At 35.0% G+C, this 24,533-nt stretch overlaps 2 protein-coding genes across 8 annotated transcripts; one reads left to right on the top strand and one right to left on the bottom strand.

The window, feature by feature from the left end:
* The first annotated feature begins 1,946 nt into the window (after nt 1-1,946).
* On the top strand, nt 1,947-23,770 carry ccdc112 (coiled-coil domain containing 112). Of its 5 annotated transcripts, none has more exons than XM_028458088.1 (15): nt 1,947-2,097; nt 2,779-2,874; nt 3,762-3,865; nt 4,927-5,048; nt 6,125-6,214; nt 7,138-7,213; nt 15,773-15,896; nt 15,971-16,087; nt 16,432-16,569; nt 17,132-17,253; nt 20,474-20,600; nt 20,668-20,835; nt 23,282-23,380; nt 23,443-23,561; nt 23,639-23,770. In XM_028458088.1, the coding sequence occupies exons 3-15, from the start codon at nt 3,810-3,812 to the stop codon at nt 23,667-23,669; spliced, it is 1,389 nt and encodes a 462-aa protein (XP_028313889.1). In that variant the 5' UTR covers nt 1,947-2,097; nt 2,779-2,874; nt 3,762-3,809; the 3' UTR covers nt 23,670-23,770. The 5 variants fall into 5 exon arrangements, with proteins under 5 accessions (XP_028313889.1, XP_028313891.1, XP_028313888.1 ...); XM_028458090.1 differs by having other exon boundaries at nt 1,974-2,097; nt 2,814-2,874; nt 20,677-20,835; XM_028458087.1 differs by having other exon boundaries at nt 1,985-2,097; nt 2,814-2,874.
* On the bottom strand, nt 7,839-13,285 carry LOC114470074 (serine/threonine-protein kinase pim-1-like). Of its 3 annotated transcripts, none has more exons than XM_028458085.1 (9): nt 13,174-13,285; nt 11,535-11,791; nt 11,009-11,360; nt 10,291-10,385; nt 10,164-10,211; nt 9,859-10,077; nt 9,122-9,299; nt 8,846-9,016; nt 7,839-8,140 (listed from the first exon to the last, which is right to left on the bottom strand). In XM_028458085.1, the coding sequence occupies exons 1-9, from the start codon at nt 13,235-13,237 to the stop codon at nt 8,034-8,036; spliced, it is 1,491 nt and encodes a 496-aa protein (XP_028313886.1). In that variant the 5' UTR covers nt 13,238-13,285; the 3' UTR covers nt 7,839-8,033. The 3 variants fall into 3 exon arrangements, with proteins under 3 accessions (XP_028313886.1, XP_028313887.1, XP_028313885.1); XM_028458086.1 differs by having other exon boundaries at nt 11,009-11,186; nt 11,361-11,791; XM_028458084.1 differs by having other exon boundaries at nt 11,009-11,791.
* Nucleotides 23,771-24,533: the final 763 nt, after the last annotated feature.

The following is a 24,533-nucleotide window of genomic DNA, read 5'->3' on the forward strand; positions in this document are numbered from 1 at the left end:
TGTCTGCATTTAGAGCAGGAGGGTGTGTGTGTGTGTGTGTGTGTGGCTAAAGCAGTGTAAATGCGTCATTAGTTAGTGATATTAAGGAGGCTGATAGGTGTCAGAAGGGTCAGAGGTCATGTGTGCTGTTACATTCTGGTGCTCTGGCTGAGCCTGACTCATGGCTGTTTGATTATTTCCATAAATGAGATTCTAAATGTAGATTTGGGTCAAAGCTCTGCTCACGTCCACAGACACGTGGATCAGAGGAGTTTCTCTATTTCACTGCTTTACTCGTACATTTACAGGATGTCAAAAGAACATGGATTATGTTTTTAAGAATATTATGTGGTCACATGCTGCAGAGAGCAGAAGTATTGATCTATCCATCGCCTGCTATGAATCAATTGTTTTGTGTTACTTTCTCGCAGCTGATCAAACTTTAACTGAGGAAAATCAGACACAACTTCAAAAATCATCCAAAAACCGTGGAAATAACATCAAAAAATTAACTCAAGCGTTTCTGATCGATGATAATCACTCAACTTTTTTTACATTTTACGTTAATATAACCTTTGGAATTAATCAATGGAGTTTAGCACCAGTCTAGCACCCGTTTAGCATCAATTTAACACCCGTTTAATACTAGTTTAACACCAGTTTAGCACCAGTTTGGCATCAATTTAACACCCGTTTAACACAATGTTAGCATTAGTTTAACACCAGTTTATCACCAATTTAACACCAGTTTAACACTAGTTTAACACTAGTTTAACACGAGTTTTACACCAGTTTAACACCAGTTTAGCATCAATTAAACACCAGTTTAGCACCAGTTTAACACCAGTTTAGCACCAGTTTAGCACCAGTTTAACACCAGTTTGTTAATATAACCTCTGGTGTTTGTGGCCTTTTAATAAAACTCATGAGGACATGAAACAAACACTTAACGCTCCGCATCAAAGCAAAGATCTGTCGCCATGGCAATGGTGGACAGCCCCCACAGGACTGGTCGTCCCCAGTAGGAGCTTAGTAATGAATCTATTTATTCTCTACGTCCTTTTCCAGCTCTGTAATAATTAGAGCTGTTGGCTGTTCAAAAATAGTCCATGTCTCTGCACACGTTGGTTATCATTACAGATGGAGACTTAACGGACAGCTACAGCTACAGCTACAGTTTATTATTCATATTAAACATCACCTTTATTTCTAATCAGGAGAAACACATGATTTACACATGCAGACAATAACTGTCACATAGAAATAGGCAATACTTTTCATTGTGTGTGTGTATGTACATAATTGTATGTGTATATGATAATATACACATTACATGTGTAATCCATTACAGTTCTGCACAACACACAATCATTAGAACAAGTTTAACACCAGTTTAACACTCATTTAACACTAGTTTAACACCAAATTGTTTGTCTGCTCATCCTAAAAATGTAAATAAGTTAAAATGTAAAAGATGAGCAACATATTTGAATGTAAAACGGGTCAATTCTGAAGAGTTGTTTTCACAGCTGAGTTTATATGAATAAATCAACACAAATAAAAGCTTTTTTTTAACCAACATTAAGTCATGTTGTAATAAATTAAAATGAAAAAGGTAAATTTATGTCTAAAAAAACCTCGTAGCTGTAGAAATAGGTCAAATATAACTTGAGGTTAGTGCGCCACCTGCTGGGATAAATTACACAGAGTTTATCTTTTCTTTTAAATAAAGTTTTTTTTTTGTTGTTCAAAGATGGCCGCCCTAGCAACCGCAATAGACAACTGAAAGGTAAAGTTTATCGCGTTTAAAACTCATATTTCACTGCTTACAGTGCAACAAGTGTTTTAATATTATATGAACTGTTATATCTGTGGTTTAAATATAAAGTTTTTAAGTAAACGTCACGTGTTCTGTGTATTGTAAATCAGTTCATGTTTCTCTGTGTGTTGTTGCCGCCATCTAGCAGCAGGAAAGTGTAACTGCACTGTATCAGAAAGGCCTTAGATAACCCGGAAGTGATGTACTTCCTTTGTTGACCTCTCAACACGCAACGGAAGATCTGTGTCCGTCCAGTACAGATAAATCTTGCATCTAAGTTCACATAAACGGCTTCATCCGTAAGTTATGCATTATAAATCATTGTGTTGACATGTTTGATTAATATATAGGTACTTTGCATACTCTTTGGAATTGTGTTTGGGAAGATGGCTACTAGCTAACTATTAGCATCAGATAAATGTGCCAGTCCTATTGTTAATAACTTGAATGTTATGCAGATTTATTTACATATGTACATTTCTTTGCATGTATATATGGTCATTTAGACATTTGGGGTGTGTTATAATTATCTCATATTTTGTTGGAGTACAAAAAAAGAACATTTATATTTGTATTGTTTGTGTTCTTTTTTCAGTTTTACAAATTGAATGTATGAATATTCCCATTCATTAAATCCTGCCACTACATCACCAGTCTGATCCTTGGAGGATGCAACATTGGAGAATAAGAATACAATGTTTAGCTAGCTGAATCTATGCTGTAATTCAAGGGAGGTGTGTGTGTGTGTGTGTGTGTGTGTGTGTGTGTGTGTGTGTGTGTGTGTGTGTGTGTGTGTGTGTGTGTGTGTGTGTGCGTGTGCGCGCGTGTGTGTGTGGAGCAAATATCTCCCCCACGCGATGCCAGTTCGACCTGAAACTCGGTTGACGGGTTCCAAATACCCCGAGTGTGTGTATCTGTTATTTTGGAGTAATTTGGTAATTTCCAAATGTTTATTTTAATTTTATTTCACTTCTGGACAGCCCCAAAATGAAACCTATTCAACTTTTGACCTCAGGGTGTGAGGGGGCGCTAGCGCACCATCTGTTGAGAGACGACTTCCGGCATCCATTTTGAAGGTGAAACAGATGAACTGTGAATCAACTGCTATTCATCCACGTTCCAAATACCCCGAGTGTGTGTATCTGTTATTTTGGAGTAATTTGGTGATGCAAAACGGTCAAAACATTAATTTTATAATTATGGCTCCCTCGGTAAGAGCGCGCCACTTCCGGTTCCGGGTTCATGACGTCACCAGGTTAAAAAAAGGTCGATATTAAAAACGTTTTTGTACCACTAAAAGTCATTTAAGTTAATATTTCATGGTTATTTAATATTATTCCCGTGATTCCAAACTTACTTGCGCTTCACTATCGATCACCGTCTACGTGTGTAACGGACCACCATACTTAAAGCAACAAAAAATAATTATACAAAAAACCAAACAATATTTATACAGGAAGTACACAAAACGACAACAGAAATGCAGAAAAATATACAAAAAGGCTCCAAAAACACACAAAATGACTCCAAAAAACATATATTACAGGAAAATACACCAAACGACAACAAAAACATGAAAATGACTCAAAATACACTAAACTAAATACTTATAATACCACATGAATACATACTTACGACAGGCACTGTACATTACAGAAAAATACACCAAACGAAAAAAATATAAAAATGACTTAAAAACAACACATCTATCATGCGCATGTCTCATAGAGTTAAACCAGGAAAATTGCACCCGCAAATATACCCCTTATGCTCCCACATGAATACATACTACCGACGGGCACTGTACTAGTAGCTAAAAAACACGTTGCTTGCCAACAACTTTTAGTGAAGACAGCATATTCTGCGTGTGTCCGACAATGGGTGCAGGGTTGAACAGGTTTTCTGTGGTTCTTCTATCATCATCATCATGTTTTAATGTAAAGTGTGTTTTTATTTTAATCAGGGAGAAGGAAACCAAGGCGGACATTATCCATGTACATCTTTACAAAGGATGGAAACACAGAGAACTGCAGAGTTTATCCGACAAGCTGAAAACAACAGGAGAATGTGAGTGAAACTAGTTTATTATATACATTATAATCTACCTGTGGAGAAAACACAGTGAGATGATTGAACACATGACTGAGCTACTGGATAATTACTAATCAAACACAAACTGTTCATGTGTGAGTTTTAGGGATGTCACAATTATCTATTTTCACCATTAATTATGGTATAAAACGGGTATGATTAGTTTTTTTGTTTTTATTCCAAATGGGATTAACATTTTTTCTTGTACTGTTTGGTTGTTATATTGTTGATATATTATTTTGTAATGAGAGCATCCAAGGAAGGAAATTAATTAAAATCATGTACATTTTCTGCCATATTTTAACTTATTTTCATCACTTTTTCTTGCCATATTTTTTTTCCTTTTAATGTATTTTTGCTACATTTCTCCCATTTCTGACACGTCTACATCACATTTCAATGTCTTTCCTTCACATTGTTTCCACTTTCCAGACATGTTCAGCACTTATAAACCCTTTCTACCACTTTTACACCTAATGTCACATATGTTGACCCATTATTGTCACTTTTAACCTCTTTTCACCATATTTCATGATTATGTTTGCCAATTTAACCACATTAATGATTTTTAATGCCCATATTTTGCCAGTTTAAACTCATGTTTCCAACATTTTTAATTTCCATTACCCACAGTTTGCAACTTTTAACCAATTTCTATGGTTTTTAAAATCCCATTTCACCACTTTTTCCACCATTTTTGGTCACTTTACTTTGATAAGTGATTAAAACCAGGATTTCCATCTTTAAGATGACTATAATAATAATAATAAACGTTCCTGGACAACAGTGTATATTATTCAGATGAATAAATAAATGTGGTTATCACAGATTCATAGAACAATAGACCATCATTTTACTGACTTTATGGATGGGGCACGACCCCCAAAAAAGCTGTTATTTTGAGGTTGCAGTCTGAAATAGTCGAGAACCACTGCTTTAGACACTTTAAAAAAGATGACATAGATAAAACAAAGACTGTTTGAGCTGTTTCACCATCATCAATAATGTAAAAAAACAAACTGTTTAACGTTTCACAGGATTGAAAAGTTGGAGAAAGAAATAACTGTGAGTGTTCAGTGGAGGAAGAACATGTGGACTGAAGCGTGGGAAGAACTGGACGCGTACGAGAGAGCGTTGGAGGAAGAAAGAAACGCTGAGAGTGGGTTTATCTTTGCTACAGTAGATTTATTACAGTGACATTTTACTCTAATTACACTTTTTCTACATCTTTCCCACAGAGATGAACCTTCAATAAACTGAATATTCATCATATTCAGTTTATTGTCTGCTATAAATAGGAATACTTTATAGTTTTAGAGCCTGTGTTCCTCCATCTTTAAATCATGTGATTGATGATGTCACACGGCCCCACTTCCTGTAAACATCTCATTGTTTTCTATTGGAGTGAAACATTCAGCCTGATTTATAGATCATTTAGTAGATTTTAGATAATTTAGTAGATTTTAGATAATTTAGTAGATTTTAGATCATTTAGTAGATTTTAGATCATTTAGAAGTCTCATCACAAAATTTTAATTTGTATGCGTACACTGAAGCCCAAATTCTATCCTTTGTTCTTCTTGTTCTGAGGAGGAAATCCTACTTCCCTTTCCAGAAAAATGAGGAAAGTTTAGCACAAAGGTTCAGTCCAATGTTAGATTACCTGATGATGATTATTCACTGTTTATCTTGTTAATAATTGAGACTAAATCAGTTTAATCTATGGTGTAGGCCTCATCTATTGGAAAGTTTTGAAAGTGATTTCTTGTGTTTCTTCACCAGACACAGAGAACAGTCATTTGGTTAATACCAGTCATTTATTGACATTTTTGCTGTTTAAATTTAGGGATGCACCCAAATGAAAATAAGTCTTTCGGCTGAAACCAGAAATGCATTTTTTGGGGCATTTTTGGCTGAAAGTTTTCAGTGCATCATAGTTTTAAATGTACATTTGTCCCCATGGTGCACACAGACAGTGGTGTGGAAATATAGCGTTCCTCATGGAGGTGTTAAATCATTGAACCATGGGTGGAGCTGCAGGTCCTTTAAGCTTGGTCGAAGTTTGGGCGACACCTTCATGCGCCGACTCATAAAGTCATTTCCTTCTGCAGAGAACAATAAGAGGAGGACTTTAGAACAGTGAAGAAATGCTGAGAGTGGGTTTATCTTTGCTACAGTAGATTTATTACAGTGACATTTTACTCTAATTACACTTTTTCTACATCTTTTCCACAGAGATGAACCTTCAGAAGCAGATGGTGAAGATTCAGAACAGAGTGAGGAGATTTAAACGACATCTGTCTGACGTTAAACCAACCGCAGAGTGTGAGTCACATTTTTACATTCATCAGCAACTGAGACTTTAGGTTTATTACTTGTTTTATTTTATCTGAGTGAATAAAAGTGATTAACGTGCAGTATAATGAAGTAGTTATTATTTTTTATTTATTTAAGGGTCAATAATGTGACGCCTAAATATTCTGTCCAACTGCATTTATTTTAGTTCAAAAAAAGTTTAAATCCATGAAAACATACCAAATATGTAGTAAATAACAAAAGAATTGTAGAGAAATTATGTCTGTAATTTATTCTGTTATTACTTACATATTTCAACATTATAGTGCTTAATTTATAAATATATAAATTTAAAAATAATAATTTAATTACGACCAAAAATATATATTTTTTAAGTTACTCATTATAGCTACTATTTTTATTTTTATTTCATTAGATAAAATACTCAAAAAACCTCCACCCAATGTAGAAGTTTTCAGTATTTTTTTATTTATTGCAATTTTTATTTTATTTTTTTTTCCGAACTACTGCATTTAAACATGCAAATATTTTCCAAGGGTCTGCATAAATATGTCCAACTGCATTTATTTTAGTTAAAAAAAGGTTTAAATTCATAAAAAGAGACCAAATAATTGCTTTATGTTTTTAATGTTACTTACTAAGTGACTTATCTGTAATTTATTCTGTTATTCAATGTGTCCAAATATACAAAAAACTATGTGGTCATGACTGATGTTTGGAAAAAGTCTTTAAAATGACTTTAAATCAATTCACATTTATTTTCTGTTCTATTTTAGCTCTATTATAGTCCTGTTGAAGATTTACAAGTATTTGTATTTTTATTTCTATCATAATATTCATGCCTGATGATGAACATTTTGAGATGCGGTGAAATCCATATACGTCACTGACCATAAAACTTAAATATATCCTTGTTTTTGTTTTATTTTCAGTGATTGAAAGAATGAGAGAAATGATGTCAGAGGTAGAAACGTCCATTAACTCTCTAAAGGAGGAGCAGCGTTTACGGTAACAATTAAAATAGAGACTCAACGACAATAAATGAAGAAAACGTTATGATAACTAACTGTATGTCCTTTTTAGTAGATCTATGTCTAACAAAACACATTATTATTCATCATATTCAGTTTATTGTCTGCTATAAATAGGAATACTTTATAGTTTTAGAGCCTGTGTTCCTCCATCTTTAAATCATGTGATTGATGATGTCACACGGCCCCACTTCCTGTAAACATCTCATTGTTTTCTATTGGAGTGAAACATTCAGCCTGATTTATAGATCATTTAGTAGATTTTAGATCATTTAGTAGATTTTAGATCATTTAGTAGATTTAGATCATTTAGAAGTCTCATCACAAAATTTTAATTTGTATGCGTACACTGAAGCCCAAATTCTATCCTTTGTTCTTCTTGTTCTGAGGAGGAAATCCTACTTCCCTTTCCAGAAAAATGAGGAAAGTTTAGCACAAAGGTTCAGTCCAATGTTAGATTACCTGATGATGATTATTCACTGTTTATCTTGTTAATAATTGAGACTAAATCAGTTTAATCTATGGTGTAGGCCTCATCTATTGGAAAGTTTTGAAAGTGATTTCTTGTGTTTCTTCACCAGACACAGAGAACAGTCATTTGGTTAATACCAGTCATTTATTGACATTTTTGCTGTTTAAATTTAGGGATGCACCCAAATGAAAATAAGTCTTTCGGCTGAAACCAGAAATGCATTTTTTGGGGCATTTTTGGCTGAAAGTTTTCAGTGCATCATAGTTTTAAATGTACATTTGTCCCCATGGTGCACACAGACAGTGGTGTGGAAATATAGCGTTCCTCATGGAGGTGTTAAATCATTGAACCATGGGTGGAGCTGCAGGTCCTTTAAGCTTGGTCGAAGTTTGGGCGACACCTTCATGCACCGACTCATAAAGTCATTTCCTTCTGCAGAGAACAATAAGAGGAGGACTTTAGAACAGTGAAGAACAATGATTGTCAAACATTCAAACATGCAGCCATTGGAATGAACTCATTATTCAATTAAAGGAGCTGTTATTTATCATGTGACCACAGGGGTCGCACTAGTATAATAACACTTATTTATTTTCCTTTCATATGTCACAGGTTTAATAATATCAGAATGTATTTTCATTTATTGGCACAACAACGAAGGTAAAACATGTTCAATGGTCATTATTTAGTGCTCATTAGACCATTATTAGACTGGTTAGAACTAGGGCTGGTGAAATGGACCAAAACTCATATCTCTGTATATTTTCTCTAAATGATGATATACGATTTAATTATTGATATTTTAACTCAACCAAATCTGATCAGAAAGAAAATTCTGGATGAAATGTTCTGATGCTAAATGTCACACAGACATTTATTAACAACCAGCTGATCAATATGTTCTACTTTAGTCTGTTTCTCCTCTAAGGGACAGCACGTGTGAGTGAGTTCTGTAGATAAAGGTCTGGGTTAGAACACACTCAGTGATCATCTAACTGAGCTTCACTTGTTCTGAGAAGTAGAGAAAGAAACCACTCCTAAAACCAGGATTTAATACGAAATAAAATGTAAAATACAATATATTGTGTGTGTGTGTGTGTGTGTGTGTGTGTGCACGCATGTGTGTGTGTTACTTACGATGTGAAAGGTTGTTTAGTGTAAATGTTGAATTAATGACGTGGTCATATGTTTGATAGAAGTCAGCCCTGAATAGATTAGACAGAAGGAGTCCGATCTGCCACACCGTGGTTGGTTCTGCCTCATAGTCACGATTAAACAAAACCTCTGGTGAAGCAAATACTTCTGTTCCTGTAATCATAAAAAATAGGAAATAAAAAGTGGTCAGAATTATTATTATTAGAGGAAATTAGTGAATTTAAAGATGTGTAAACTAAAAAAGGATTGAAGATGAACCTGAGAAGGAGTCATAGGGCGTGTCGGAGATAAAATCAGCACAGCCAAAGTCGATGATCTTCACAGATGGTCGTTCATCTTTGAATGAAACCAGGATGTTGTCACGTTTTATATCGCTGTGGAACACGTTGTTGTGGTGCATGATGACGGCTGCATCGAGGACTTGTTTAATGATGCTCTGGAACAGAAAGAGACACAAGGGTTAGGGCAGGGTGGAAAACTCACTTTAGTTCTGGGGACAAATCTGGACCAGTTTGACCTTCAGTGGGCCACAGATTACAGGTTGGAAAATATGCAATTTACACATTACTTTGCCCTAGTTTGCACTTACATATAAATGATATGTAAAGCACCGACAACATCCTTAATAAACCTTAAATTCTCTCTAAATGTCCTCCATTTTTTTTAACCATTTTTTATTTAATTTGTAGATTTTTTTGTAGCAATTTGGAGAGAAAAACATTGGAGTTTTTTCAAAAATTTGACATTAAAAATGCCTTCATGTGATATAAACTAAGCCCTGATAACATTGTATAAGTAGCTTAAATGTATGTGTTTGAAGAGGCAGAGATATCTACAACAGCATTAGTTTTTAGTCATTTACACAATAATTCATGTTTTCTATGTCATTCTTATTTTTCCTGCAGGCCAAATTGGATGCTTTAAAGGGCCAGATTTGGCCCCCAGGCCTTGAGTTTGACACGTGTGTTAGGGGCAGTGAGGGGAGTGGTTCTTACCTTGGCGTCATGTTCCAGCATTGGTTCGGTTGATGACGTGACAAAGTCCTGGAGATCCACGGCATCCTCAACATGTTCCATGACGATCAACAACTCATTGTCAAGTTCAATGGCCTCCTCAAAGCCAATGATGGCGGGGTTCAGCGGGCTGTTTTGGCCACACCCACCAGCCGCTTTCTTCATCAGCACCACCTCAGAAACCTCCAACGTACATTGATTCTGGCTCCAAAGAAAACAAAGAGTTTCTACAAACAGCCCCAAACCTGGAAATGTGAATGTCTGCTAACATTGATGAGAATACTTACATTCGACACATATGACACCTTGTGCCATGGAATGTGCTTTATCGCTACCTGCAGGACATAAAAACCAGCATGTAATAACAGCGTTGATGCTTTTTAAAGCCTGGAGTCACTGTGTGTCTAAACTTACAGGTTTGGAGTCAGACAGACGAACAGCTTTGAGAACACGCCCAAAACCACCACGACCTAGTACCTTCAGCTCCTTATAAGTGGCTTCAAAGTACTCTGAAAACACACAAACACACACATTGGTTAGAAAATGAAACAATTCACACGTTCAGACAAAAACACACACACACACTCTCCAGGTCCGGGGGCCAAATGTGGTCTTTTAGATCATCTGATGTGGCCCAAAGGAGAAATGAATAATCACAGAAAACATGAATCGATGTGAAGATTATTATTGTTGTTTCTAAATGTCATCATTAGTAGATCTATGTCTAACAAAACACATTATTATGAACCATTTTAGTTTAAAATCCAACACCACTTTACACTTTTAGAGCCTGTGTTCCTCCATCTTGAAATCATGTGATTGATGATGTCACACGGCCCCACTGCCTGTAAACATTCTATTGGAGTGAAACATTCAGCCTGATTTTTAGATCATTTAGCAGCTTTTTAGATGATTTAAAATCTTGTTCAGACACATTAACAACTTGTGCTGCTTTTAGTTGATCTAAGTCTAAATAATCAAAGCTGGTTCATGCATTGGGTCAAATTAAACAACTGGAACTTTTAATATTTCTCAGATTGTGTCGATAACTTGATAAACCATCAAAGATAATCCTTTATCTGAAGTCCTGATTTGTGATGTATATTAACAGAGAAAATACACAATAGTTTACCTTTGTTTCTGATAAAAGGTTCTCTCATCTGAAGCACCTCCTCAACCTTCACTTTCTTTTTATTTGGCGTTTGGACGTTGTGATCTCCAGCCTTCCTTTTGCAGCCCCTTCTTGTCGGAAGCCCCTCCTCAACCTTCACTTTCTTTTTATTTGGCTTTCCAACGTTGTGATCTCCAGCCTTCCTTTTGCAGCCCCTTCTTGTCGGAAGCCCCTCCTCAACCTTCACTTTCTTTTTATTTGGCTTTCCAACGTTGTGATCTCCAGCCTTCCTTTTGCAGCCCCGTCTTGTCTGAAGCCCCTCCTCAACCTTCACTTTCTTTTTATTTGGCGTTTGGACGTTGTGATCTCCAGCCTTCCTTTTGCAGCCCCGTCTTGTCTGAAGCCCCTCCTCAACCTTCACTTTCTTTTTATTTGGCGTTTGGACGTTGTGATCTCCAGCCTTCCTTTTGCAGCCCCGTCTTGTCTGAAGACCCTCCTCAACCTTCACTTTCTTTTTATTTGGCGTTTGGACGTTGTGATCTCCAGCCTTCCTTTTGCAGCCCCTCCTTGTCTGGAGCCCCTCCTCATTCTCTGTCTCCACCTCAACCATCTCCGGGGCTTCACTGTCTGGAACCTTGACTATGAAGTAATGAGAGTGGTTCTGTTGGAGATGCAGATGCTCCAAAGGTTGGTCCCCAGAGCACTTCTGGTTCATCAGAGAACCTCCACTAGTCCAGGCTTCTCTGAGGACCACTTCCACCACCACTGCTGTGTAACACGATGAGGGCTGTATGATTGGTCCATCTGAAAAGAACAAGACCAACATGTTAGTGCACATGTCAAACTCAAGGCTCAGGGGCCAAATCTGGCCCTTCAGAGCATCTGATTTGGCCCTCAGGAGAAAGTGAGAATGACAGAGACAACATGAATCTTTGTGTAAATCAGTGGTTCTCAATCTTTTTTGTCAGATCATGTGGACCCTCTTCCTATCATTAGTACCCTCTCCATAATTTCATGTACTTTTGATGACAGTTGTCTGTGAAAGACATTTTGTTTGTTAATTAATGCAATAAAGTATAAAATAAATAAATATTTACATTTAACCACTCAATGGCGACCGTGGCTCAGGTGTAAATCTACTTAGCCTAGGGGCCCAATTGCAGGCTCTAAAGGGCCGGACTTGGCCCTCGGGCCTTGAATTTGACAAAGGTGACAGAGATGATTATATATGGCATTTAAACTTCTTTAAAACTAATTTTGCTGTTATTTTTATTATGTCACTGAAAACCAAACAAAATTTGAAAGCAGTTGCCATGGAGACAGTCAATGCTTGACATCTTTACAGCAAAGAAATACACATTTAATCACTAATTTAAAGCTAAATAGTTATAAATACACATTTAATCACTAATTTAAAGCTAAATAGTTATAAATACACATTTAATCACTAATTTAAAGCTAAATAGTTATAAATACACATTTAATCACTAATTTAAAGCTAAATAGTTATAAATACACATTTAATCACTAATTTAAAGCTAAATAGTTATAAATACACATTTAATCACTAATTTAAAGCTAAATAGTTATAAATACACATTTAATCACTAATTTAAAGCTAAATAGTTATAAATACACATTTAATCACTATTTTAAAGCTAAATAGTTATAAATACACATTTAATCACTAATTTAAAGCTAAATAGTTATAAATACACATTTAATCACTAATTTAAAGCTAAATAGTTATAAATACACATTTAATCACTAATTTAAAGCTAAAAAGTTATAAATACACATTTAATCACTAATTAAAGCTAAATAGTTATAAATACACATTTAATCACTAATTTAAAGCTAAAAAGTTATAAATACACATTTAATCACTATTTTAAAGCTAAATAGTTATAAATACACATTTAATCACTAATTTAAAGCTAAATAGTTATAAATACACATTTAATCACTATTTTAAAGCTAAAAAGTTATAAATACACATTTAATCACTAATTTAAAGCTAAATAGTTATAAACTCTCTGACAGAAATATTTCTGGAAATGGTAAACAATAATCCATCTAATCACTCTTTTTTCAAACCATGAAAAAATGTAAATTAAACAGAGAAAGTGATTATTTTAGTGTTTAAGCCTAATTTAATTTGTATATAAAGTGATGTAAACATTTACCTTTGTATTTCTCAGAGATTAAGGCCTGTACGCTCTTTATAATCTGTTCTTGGTCAAACTTCATGTTTCCTGTGTGGCTTCAGTGATTCTACAGATAAACTGATAAAATGAAAGATTTGGAGTTCGACAATATCGACGCGTTATGTTCTATGAGCAGCAGCCAATCAGATGAAAGGATAGTTCTGTTGATGTAACTGGTCTTCTGATTGGCTGATGGATTTTTTGACGTGTGTGTGACATCATCAGCGGGGGGTGGAGCAGAGAGTCCACATCCATGGGGAACTTTAACGCTGTGTTTGGTTCTAACACGTCTTTGTTCTGAAAACCAGCTGAGAACCACCCAAGGGGAAAAACACAGGAAGTTTCCCGTTAAAGGAGGAAGGTTTTCCGTTTTTTCATTTTGCTTTTGGAAACAAATATCAAATGATGAGTGTTTTTTTTTTTTTTCTTCCGTTTTCATGATTTTGTTACATAATGAAAAACGAATGATACACAGATTTCACAGGCCTAGTGAATGGAATCACGCTAATAACAAATGAACAACTCATTAAATGATATCTATTTTATTTAATGGGATCAGTGTGTTGAGTGGTAGTGGGGTCCTGATCAGATATTGATATTGTGGTGATCACTTAGGGACATGGGGTTGATGGGTAGGAGGTGTGTCTAGGGTTATGTATATAGGTGTTCCTAGGGGGACCGGAGCTGGAGCCGGCTGCAGTAATATGTATGCTGAGAAATAACTACGTCCATTCTGTATGCGTTAAGACTGAGTAAAGGGAACAGAATGAAACACGCCATATGTAATGTTTGGCGCGCTTTGTATGTTTATCCGTGTGATGCTGCTGAAAGGATCAAAGCTGTACTAACCTCCACCTCAGTCGTTCCTTCATCCTGCCACAATATCAGATATTGGTCCATTATCAGCCAGAAAATGAGTCTGATTTTATTGGACTAAATCTAAAATCTCCCATATAATTAAATATAATTAACAAAAAAGTTAACTTGAATTGTTTACACTTTAAATGTATAATTTGTTTTTATTGGATTTATTTAGGTTATTTTTCAGGGTCTTATCATTTATTTTGATTTATTTTATTAAACTGTAGAATTCTGTAGATATTATGTTGAAGGTTAAATGTATGTAACCAATTGGTTAATAATAAATGGGTGAAATAGCGGTGATAATCTGTGAAGACCTCAGTGAACCTGGGCCAGATGTTGTGCAGGGAGTTTACAGATGTAGTACATTGTGGTCTCTGCTGTACAGACAGACATGAAGCATACAGACATTAACAGTTTACAGAGGGAAATGTTTTACAGTCACAGTGTCTGCAACAATCCACAGAAACAGGGCAGTTTTTCTCCAGCTTCACCTGAAATGACATAATAAAAATAACAAGTGTCACTGTTGTTACAAATGTAAATAATCATGGTATGTACATCATTTTATTTAAGTTATCAATCAGAAGTAGAATCACCAAACTCACCACTAAATCTGTACCAGAGCTTAAAGAATATTTGTATGAAAAATAGATCTGCACACTTGGATCAATGCAAGTAAAACAATTTAATTTCCCAAGCTTTTGGTCAAAGGACCTTCATCAGGGTAACAACAATTATAAACATGAATCAAAAATCAATTTGTTTTTTAAAAAAAAAAAAAACTTTTTTTAATTTACTTTTATTACAAGTCAAACAAAACAAATAGAAACACAAAACCAAAAAAACAAAAACAAAGTACAGGATGAAAGCAGTTGTTACCCTGATGAAGGTCCTTCAATTTGGGAAATGAAATTATTTTACTTGCACTGATCCAAGTGTGCAGATCAATTTTTCACACAAATATAGATAATCAATAAAATAGCTCAGATTCTGAAAAACCAGCATTGATTTTTTTGATTTTGTATACTTTATTATCTCACAATGGAGAAATTCACTAACCATTCCTTGGGGAACAGTTGGCAGCCATGTTTTTGCGGCGCCTGGGGAGCTGTTCGGGGTTAAGGGACTTGCTCAACGTCCCACAGTGATGGCCCAGGTGAGGGTTGAAGCGGGAACCTTCTGATTACAAGGCCAGCGTCCTTAACCACTAGGCCACCACTCCCCTCATATTCCAGATAAATGATGAAAAATTAGCCTATTTACCCTGGATTTAACCACACCTGAGTCTGAATATGTGCTTGGTTTTTGGTCTGAAGTGGTCCTGCTGGAGTCCTCAGAAGGTCTGTGCTTTAACACTGTGCATTGTGACCTGGGGTGGGGTCAAAGGTCAGAGGGAGATAAAATCAACAAGCTCTATCAGTCTGTTGATGTTTCCAACCTAACAGTGTTTGTCATTTTAATCCAGAGATCTTTAGTGTTTTAATAGTGTTTATATTATTCTTATTACACATATTCAGATGGTTTCACCACCTTGAACACGGATTATCCAAATAATCCCCCGCCTTTTCCGTATGATTTCACATAACACAATTACATGTATATGTGTTTTGTTAGACATAGATCTACTAATAAGGACATTTAGAAGATTTAAGGACAGCTTTATAAAAACAGTGGAGGATCCCTGTAAATGTCTATGTTTTTTCTAACACGTCAGTCTTCAGGAGTATCTGAGGGAGGAGAGGACGTGTCAGCAGGAGATTTCTGCTTATGTAAAGAAGATGGAACACTGGAGCCTTCCTGTCAAAGATAATCCTAAAGTAGCACCAACGACCACGAAGGTCTGACCACGCCCACTTAGCTACGCTTTAAAAGGTGAAGCTTGATTTCTGCTCCTGATTTATGTGTTATTCAGATCAAAGCTCCAGATAAAAACCTTCCTGTAGAGGTTCAGGCCCTGGATGTTTTCCTTCAGAGGACAGGAGGAGCTGATGGGGGCTGGGATCAGAGCGACCACCAGGCTTTCCTCAAAGTAAGACCCTATCTTCATTCCAACTCTTCTTCTACTACACACAAGTCAAACTCAAGGCCCGGGGGCCAAATCTGCCCCTTTAAATGAAAATATTGGTTTTAATATTTTTGGTGTGGACATCTGCTCCTTTTTTCTGTCAGTATACTGTATAATTTTAATATTATATACCTGGTGCAAACTAGAGCACAATAATGAATAAATGACTCCTTTTTCCTGCCTAAAATCTGCATTTTCCTGAAGATAAACTTCTATATTTCAGCCCTGAACTAAAACTAGTTTGAGACCCTTGTACGACATCTTCTCACCTACAGTACATGTGTTCTATGTTCTGTGCTGTGTTCCAGGTGTGGATGAAACATGGCGGACGCTGGACCTACAGAAAGGAGGCCAAACTGTGCCTGCCTGGAAAAAGCCCAGAGGAGCTGGACCACCATGAGGAGTGGTACAAGGAGCTGCTGCTGCTGCAGGACAGGAAAAGACAAGTAAGATATGGGGTAGGACAGGGGTTCTCAACCTTGGGTTGTGACCCCATGTGGCGTTGCCCGGAATTCAAATGGGGTACACCTGAAACGTAAAATTAGTGATTAGAATTATATTTAAATTTTTTTTTAAATTATTGTTTTCTAATTAAAATGCTAATTAAATGTAGTTTAAAAAATACAGTATGAAAATTAAATGATTAAATAGTTAATTAAATAATGATAAAAATTAAAATGATGATTCTGTATGTTATACTTTCACTTCCTTAAATACAAATTCAGTTAAAAGCAAATACAGTATAAAAATATCTCCACTGGTACAACTTATCACTATAGTGCTATTTGTATATACACTAAATCACAAACATGATGACAAACTAATTAAAAAAAGTCTCTGGGGTCGCTAGAAAATGAGGTCACGCCCAAAAAAGGTTGGGAACCATTGTGTTAGAACAGAACAAGCAGCTCTCTGCATGAAGAAGGTCAAAGGTTAAAGTGTAAATGCAGAGGTTTTGATCATATTTAATGAGAGTGAATTTCAGCTCATTGTTGTGTCACTGTTCAGGTCGTTCAGACGTGGAAAAGTCAGAAGAACCAACAAGTCCAGAGTCTGATGAAGAGAAAAGAGGAAGAGGAAGAGGAAGAGAGGAGGAAGAAAGCTGCTCAGCATCAGAACCATCATCACAGGTCAGTGTCAACATGTCATCAAGCTTTGATTGGATTATTGATTCTGGAATCAATCAATTCACTATGTTTAGAGTATAATTATTATTTAAACCTTAACATTATACTGTAAACTGTTCACATATTGTTTGTTTAAAAGTAGTATCATAAAAACACAGATTTTTTCCTAACATGTTAAATAATTGCGATTATAATCGGGATTATAATATTGATCAAAATAATTGTGATTATCATTTTGGCCATAATCGTGCAGCTCTAGTACTGAGATTCTATTCCTTGGAGTTATTTTAGACAACTCTCATTAAAAGCTCATATTATGCATGTATAAAATAAAAAAGAAAAAACATTTTTATTTTGAACAAAGTTAAGTATCTTTTGAAGTATTTGAAGAATGTTTTATTGTTTTGTTATTTTTTACTATATTTACTTATTGTGTTAAAGCTGATATTTGGAGTTTCTGAGAAATCTATGTTTATGTATGATTCTTTTGAAATGTATAAAAATATCTAAGTAGTTTTTTACTATAGTCGACTGCTGGTGGTCATTCATATCATAACTGTCAAGTTTTGGATTTGAAAAGAAGGGAAACGCCCACTACGATTCGTCCCACCCCCAACTAAGCTCCAGTATCTCTTGTATTTTAATATAAGTGTAGAATAAATCTAAAATAGCCACTTATTAAATACAATAATGTGATTATAATCTGGTAGGTCGACATTTATTAATATTAAAATACTGTAGACATTCCTACTAGGGCTGGTGATATGAACCAAAACTCATATCTTAATATATTTTCTCAAAATGGTGAAATATGATATAAATGTAGATCATTTTATTAAATAAAGTCTGACCAGAAAAACAATTCTGGGTTAAATGTGCTGATGCTAAATGTTACACAGAGACATTTATTAATAAATAGATGATCAATATGTGACACTTATTAATCATCTAACTGAGCTTTACATGTTGTTCTGAGAAGTAAAAGCAGCGACTCCTAAAACTAGTATTTTGTTTCATATGATATATGAAATATTATAGTTTTCTATATCAAAAACTTGATATATCTTGAATCTCGATATATTACCCAGCCCTAATTCCTAAATTATAAAACAGCCTTAATAAAAACATAAATGTGTATAAGAAGCACATGTGTTTATTTAATATACTTACAGTTTATATACAAGTCAACACGTTGCATATTTACTGTTAATTTCACATTGTTTGTCTTGAAGTTAAACATTAACATTTTATTTTATTATATATTTTATTATAATTTCTCATACTCACTCATGTGGTTCTCTGGTATTCACTAATGACTTATTAGACACATTTATTACAGACTTTACATTATTTAACACTTTATAAACAGTTTATATTTGTGGAGCTTGTGATTGGATGATTTTTCATGGTGACTTACGTGGTTCCTTCTGCTGTGGTAGACGTTAAAATATCAGTTATTAATCTAACAGAACGTGTAACTGTGTCACATCCTGATGGTCTTTATGAAGATAAACTCTATGTTATATTTTATAACGTATTTACACCAGTTCTTAGTTTTTATCACCAGAACGTTTTCATTATCATCTCTGTTCTGTTGGTTCTGGGTTTGTTGCTGATGTCAGCACTAATCTAATGAGAGCTGTCACTCAGACCATTTCAGGAGGAAGTTCTCACGAGGCTAGAGACGGCGTTTAGTTTAATAAGACATCTTTGAATTATTATTACATTAAAATACGGGATATTTACAGGAAAATACTAATACAGGAAGACAAAACAGGATACTTGACAGATATGATTCATATACATTAATGTATATAAGCCATTAAACAGGAACAGATAGCAGAAACTGGGCTTAACTTTAGACACGTTAATCCCAAATACCTGCTTTAGGTACTACCACTCACTCATTCCCCCTGTTCACAGCCACCACCATTATAGCTAAGCTTCACACTTGTCACTATACTGGCTGGATTACACAACATAAAAAGCACAATATATTCTACAACTTCACATCTCACCCTCACTGTAAAACAATCTATTCTCCCCACCCTTTATATTTCCTATCTTGAGTCTCTCCTCCCTGCTCCCTTTCCTCTCCCCCTCCCCCTCCCCCTCCACTTAGGTGTAACACTGCTCTCCCTTTTTATATCCTCTCTATAATAAAATATTTCTTACCCTTCCTTAGGGAGGGCTGGTGATGCAATAAAATAAATCAATTTATTTTATTGCAATAACAAAACATGCATTGCTGTCTCATAATGATTGCACTTCCTGTGGTGTTGACCTTTGACATCATGTGCAGACAAGTAAAAAATAAATAAATAAAGAATGATGATCACAGGATGAAGTTTGATTTTAAACACAGAGTACCTCATACTACTTTAACACACTTGTTTGTCCGTGTAAAGATGTGGAATAAATGATCAACATAATGATTTGTACAAATATTTATCAATTTAACAAAATGTAGAGTAACTTTATTGATCCCACAATAGATAAATTTACTGTCATGACGGCTCAAAACCCAAAAGACACCCGAAAAATAGTGCAATAAAGGAGATAAAATACAGCAATACAATAATAGAAGCTACCTATAAATATTAATAGAACACTAATATAAAAAGTATGAAGAATATAGATATATACATATTTACAGATGGTGCAAGGAGCCTATAGGGTAAAAAAATCAGCTAACAAAGCTTTATAATGTCGACTTTTAAAAGCAAAACGTTGGTAGGTTATTGATATGTATTGATAATTTATTAATTCATTTCGAACGAACAAAAAAGAAAATGGATGAAAACAAATAAACAAATCATGAAACAGACAAGAAATGGGAAGAAGTCTATGATTGTCAAATGCTTCTCTACCAACAAATGTAAAATCCAAATCAATAAAGTAAAGGGGCAGAATTATAAGAATTGAGTTCTTCTTACTGTTCCTTTTTAATCATGGAAGTTCATCATTTGGACTGACATTATTTGTTTTACACGAGGAATTTCTATTGGTTTGCATTTTAATGAAAAGAACAAATAAATAAATGAACCACCTTCACTTTGTTTTCTGTCACTTGCATTATTTTTAATGTATTTCACATATTTAAATCCTCAGAATGGTAATTATTAAATCCCGTGTTTGTGGCACAGCTTCAGTTTGTATTCTCAGCTCTTTTCTGCCTTCATGTGAATCCCTGCTTGTTGTCACTTTGATTCTTCTGCTCCAGGTCTGAGGAGGAGAGGCGTGAGTTGGTTCTGCAGCTGCAGGAATGGAGGGAGAAGAAGAAAAGATTAGAGGAGGAGGAGGAGGAGAAAAGGGCGATGACAGAGATACAGAAACGACGGCGGGAAAAGGTAGATTTATTTTTCATTGTAAAAAGAATAAACTCACGTGTAAACATGGTTTATTTTTGTTTTTGAGGAAGAGCAGCGGCAGCAGCAGGAAGTGAAGATGATGATGGAGGAGAAGATCCTACTGAGGAGACGAGAGGAGGACGAGCGACAGAGGAGAGAGAAAGAGAAGGAGAGAAGAGAGGAGGACGAGAGGAGGAAGGAGGCGACAAAGAGCATCAGACGCTTCAGTCAAAGGGTACGAGGTCAAAGGTCGCCTCTGCTCTCAGGGGCTATACCTTCATCATCATCATCATCATCATCATCCTGTTAGCAGTGAATCCGTGTTTTAAAACCAAATAAACAGTGTGGTTATTTTGTTTGACTGATTTAAAAGCAATACAGAAATATAGAAAAACTAGATAAACAGCGTTTTTCTGTTTTAAAATTAAAATATTAATGGTGAAATCTTGTTCTGTTTGTGATATATTTATGGGCAAATTAGAGCAAGAGTTCCAGCATGTCACAGTGTTACGGTCCAAATAGTATCCAGATAATCTGGTGACTGACTATTGACTGTGAGGAACGATAGATGTTAGAACTTCTACCATTTGACACTTTTGCAAAACCAATTACAGCTTTTTTCAGAGCAGTAAATATATTTATTTAGCACGTCATAAATACCACTAACCTCTAACAGCAGCCGTCAACACACACAGAAGTTGATCACAAGAAACGAGGAGCACCATTACATTCATTACACCACCTCTGGTTCCTTTAATCATATATCATGTGCATGTTTAATGTAACAGCCATTTTTTGTTTTGATTTATTCATGTATTAATAACATTTTAATTCACCAGTTCATCAGTAATGTGACCTATGCAATGCTCGTGTGTGTGTGTGTGTGTGTGTGTGTGTGTGTGTGCGTGTGTGTGTGTGTGTGTGCGTGCGTGCGTGCGTGTGTGAGTGTGCGTGGTGTCCCCCAGGGGTCAGTGGTGGCTCCAAAATTATGATATTTGTAAAATTTCTAGCTTTGTTCGATATATTCGATGCATTGGATGAAACAAACATTTGTTTTTTTAGGGAGAATTCACATTTCACTTCAGAATTCAGTAAAATAAAAATATATATTTCTAAAAATAAATATATATTGATAAAAATATATTATCACTAAATCTAAAGAAAGCAAAAATCATGTTTTTTGGAAACTGTAAAAGAAACAATCAAATACAGCTACAAACTGAATAGATGGTGTAAAGAGTGAAAGAGTAAATGAAAATAAATGCCTGGGAATGATAATCAATGACAGAATTAGCTGGAAACCTCATATTTAACACATTCAACATATTCAACATATTAAATCCAAATATTCTCACATGGCTGAAGCTAAACATGTTGTGGATCAGAAATGCCTCTATATTCTGTATAATTCACTCATTCTGCCTTATGGAGATGACTTTACAGAGGAATGTATAAAACTTCACTTTAACCACTTTTCATTCTGCAGAAAAGAACAATTAGAATTGTTTATAAATGTTGATTTAGGAGTTCTTGTTTTTAAATAAAAAAAATTAAATTGTTTAACTTGGTGAAGTATATATACAGTAGAGCAACGAATGATCTGTTACCAAAAATATTCAGGAAATGTTTAATAAAAGAGAGAAAGGTTATAATTTAAGAGAAAATTAAATCTAAAGGTTTGTAGTGTTTGTACAACAATAAGTGTCCGTGGAACAGACTGAGTAGTGAATTTAAACTAATAATGATTCTGAGCATAATTCTGTTTAAAAAGAAGCATAAAGAAATGAATCTTCAGAGGTTTGTTGATAAATAATTAGCATAAGGTGCTCGCTTGTTATTTGGAGTAAAAAAAAGTGGAAAAATCATGGAATATTTGAACTGTTTTGGAAATATAACCTATTTTATTTTAATGTTTAAAATATCTGAAACCCCAAAGATGTTAAGCGTTATCTCAAAGTGAAAGTGATGCAAACCATCATTGAATCACCAAAATCCCTCTCCACCTCATTTATAAAACTGTGTGTAGGTAAAATCACTTTAGGCGTACGTTAAAAACCAGGAAATGCATCTTAGCGCTTCAGAACTAAGTCATGGAAATTTGGGAAAATATTTTGGAAAAGTTTTGAAAAGTCATTGTGAAAAAGGTGTGGGAACCCTGATATAAACAGTTTGTTTATAACGGAGGTATGGTTAATGTAAAAACCATTAATGCATGGTTTCTGTGTGAGTGTTATATTACATCATTTATTCACATTCAAGTTTTGTTAAAAAGTTTTTATTAAAACTTAAAGGGGTAGGGGCGGTGTTTAGCTCAGTGGGTAGAGCGCCCGCCCCATGTACAGAGGCTATAGTTCCTCACCTGCAGCGGGTCCAGGTTCGATTCCCGGCCTGGGACCCTTTCCTGCGTGTCATTCCCTGCTCTCTCTGACCCCTTTCCTGTCAAGCAACTGTCATATAAAGGCCACTAGAGCCAAAAAAATCCTTAAAAAAAAAAAAAAAAAAAAAAAAAAAAACTTAAAGGGGTAGAATTAGATAAGTTTATTCTAACCTTGATCACATGTGTAAGAATTTGAAGATGCAAGATAATGTTTTATTTCTTGATGTTTTTTTTAAACAGTTTTTTTAAGTTGTGATTTACATGATCTAAATAATGAAATAATCTGGACTGCTTCTTTCTGCAGGATCTCCATAAATTGGAGGTTAAAGTTCACGAAAAACAGCAGAAGGAAAAAGAGGAAAAGGAAAGAAACAGAAGAATCGCTGCTAGTCTCAGAGAGAAAGTGAGTTTTAATCATCACGGGATCCTAAAATATATTGATTTATGTTGTTTTTCCTCTTTAAGGTAAACATACGTGTAAACAAAGACCCCTCCAGACTGACCACGCCCACTAAAGGTTGGCAGGAGCGACTGAAACACGTCGGATCGTCACAAAGTGGACCCTCATCACACATGTTCCACAGGTACGATCTTTAGCATGAACTCACATTAATATTATTACTAAAATAAATGAATTATGAACTGTTTATTTCATTTCCAGAGCCGTTCCAACGTGGAGACAAGGACTGTGAAGAAGAAATTCATGACATCAATAAAACTCTGTCAACCTGTGCCTTTGGGAGATTTTTAAAATGGTTTGAAAATACAATAAACTTCCTTTTTTTGTAAATCAGTTTTGAGTAAATCCATTGATTTGTATTTCTTTGTTTTGAAAATGAATCACTGGAGCCTGTTACACCATGGAGGTACATTTGTGTTTTTATTTATTCAAAAATCACTGAAATATGTTGATGTAAACCTCTTTAGTTTACAGAAAGAAGATGAAAACAGTTGTGACCACAGAAGGCGACACATTTACAAATACCACAACAAATGTACAATTTTGAAAACAAATTTACATAATTAGATTTTTAAAAAATGACAAATGGTAAAAGACTTTTACAAATGTTGAATCATTTACAATGATGTAAGTGTAAAAGTGTTTCTATTTTTGTTCATTTGTTTTGACCTTTTGTAAATGTGTGAAATCACGTGTGTGTGTGTGTGTGTGTGTTCTTCAAATATCTCTGCAAATCAGGATCAGATTAACCTGAGACTTTCAACATGGCTGCTGCTGGTTCTAGGGTGTGCAACGTCAGATATGTTTGGACTGCAATGATACCGTTAATACATTATTTCATGAAAATGTCTTAAATGCAGCTTTGCAGAACAGCTCAATGTTGACAGTTTACATAGTTTCACTCCAACTGGTCTATCTGAACTGACCTCAATAGTTAGTGCTTCTAAACCAACAACCTGTCTTTTAGATCCAATCCTAACTCCACTATTTAAATATGTTCTTCCACTAATCAGCACTAATATGATGAAGTGGATTAACACATCTCTAGTAACAGGTTATGAACCACAGGCCTTTAAAACCACTGTAATCAAACCTC

This window comes from Gouania willdenowi, chromosome 9 (assembly GCF_900634775.1).
Source record: "Gouania willdenowi chromosome 9, fGouWil2.1, whole genome shotgun sequence".
Taxonomy (NCBI): domain Eukaryota; kingdom Metazoa; phylum Chordata; class Actinopteri; order Blenniiformes; family Gobiesocidae; genus Gouania; species Gouania willdenowi.

Bases quoted from the DNA above. Each gene is read 5' to 3' on its own strand.
- LOC114470074 (XM_028458084.1), bottom strand. From the start codon at position 13,237: ATGAAGTTTGACCAAGAACAGATTATAAAGAGCGTACAGGCCTTAATC. The intron at 10,212-10,290 runs GTAAGTTTAGAC...TATGTCCTGCAG, and splicing joins GTCTGTCTGACTCCAAACCT to GTAGCGATAAAGCACATTCC. The intron at 9,300-9,858 runs GTAAGAACCACT...TTTCTGTTCCAG, and splicing joins TGCTGGAACATGACGCCAAG to AGCATCATTAAACAAGTCCT.
- ccdc112 (XM_028458088.1), top strand. From the start codon at position 3,810: ATGGAAACACAGAGAACTGCAGAGTTTATCCGACAAGCTGAAAACAAC. The intron at 20,836-23,281 runs GTACGAGGTCAA...TTCTTTCTGCAG, and splicing joins TCAGACGCTTCAGTCAAAGG to GATCTCCATAAATTGGAGGT. The intron at 23,381-23,442 runs GTGAGTTTTAAT...TTCCTCTTTAAG, and splicing joins CTGCTAGTCTCAGAGAGAAA to GTAAACATACGTGTAAACAA.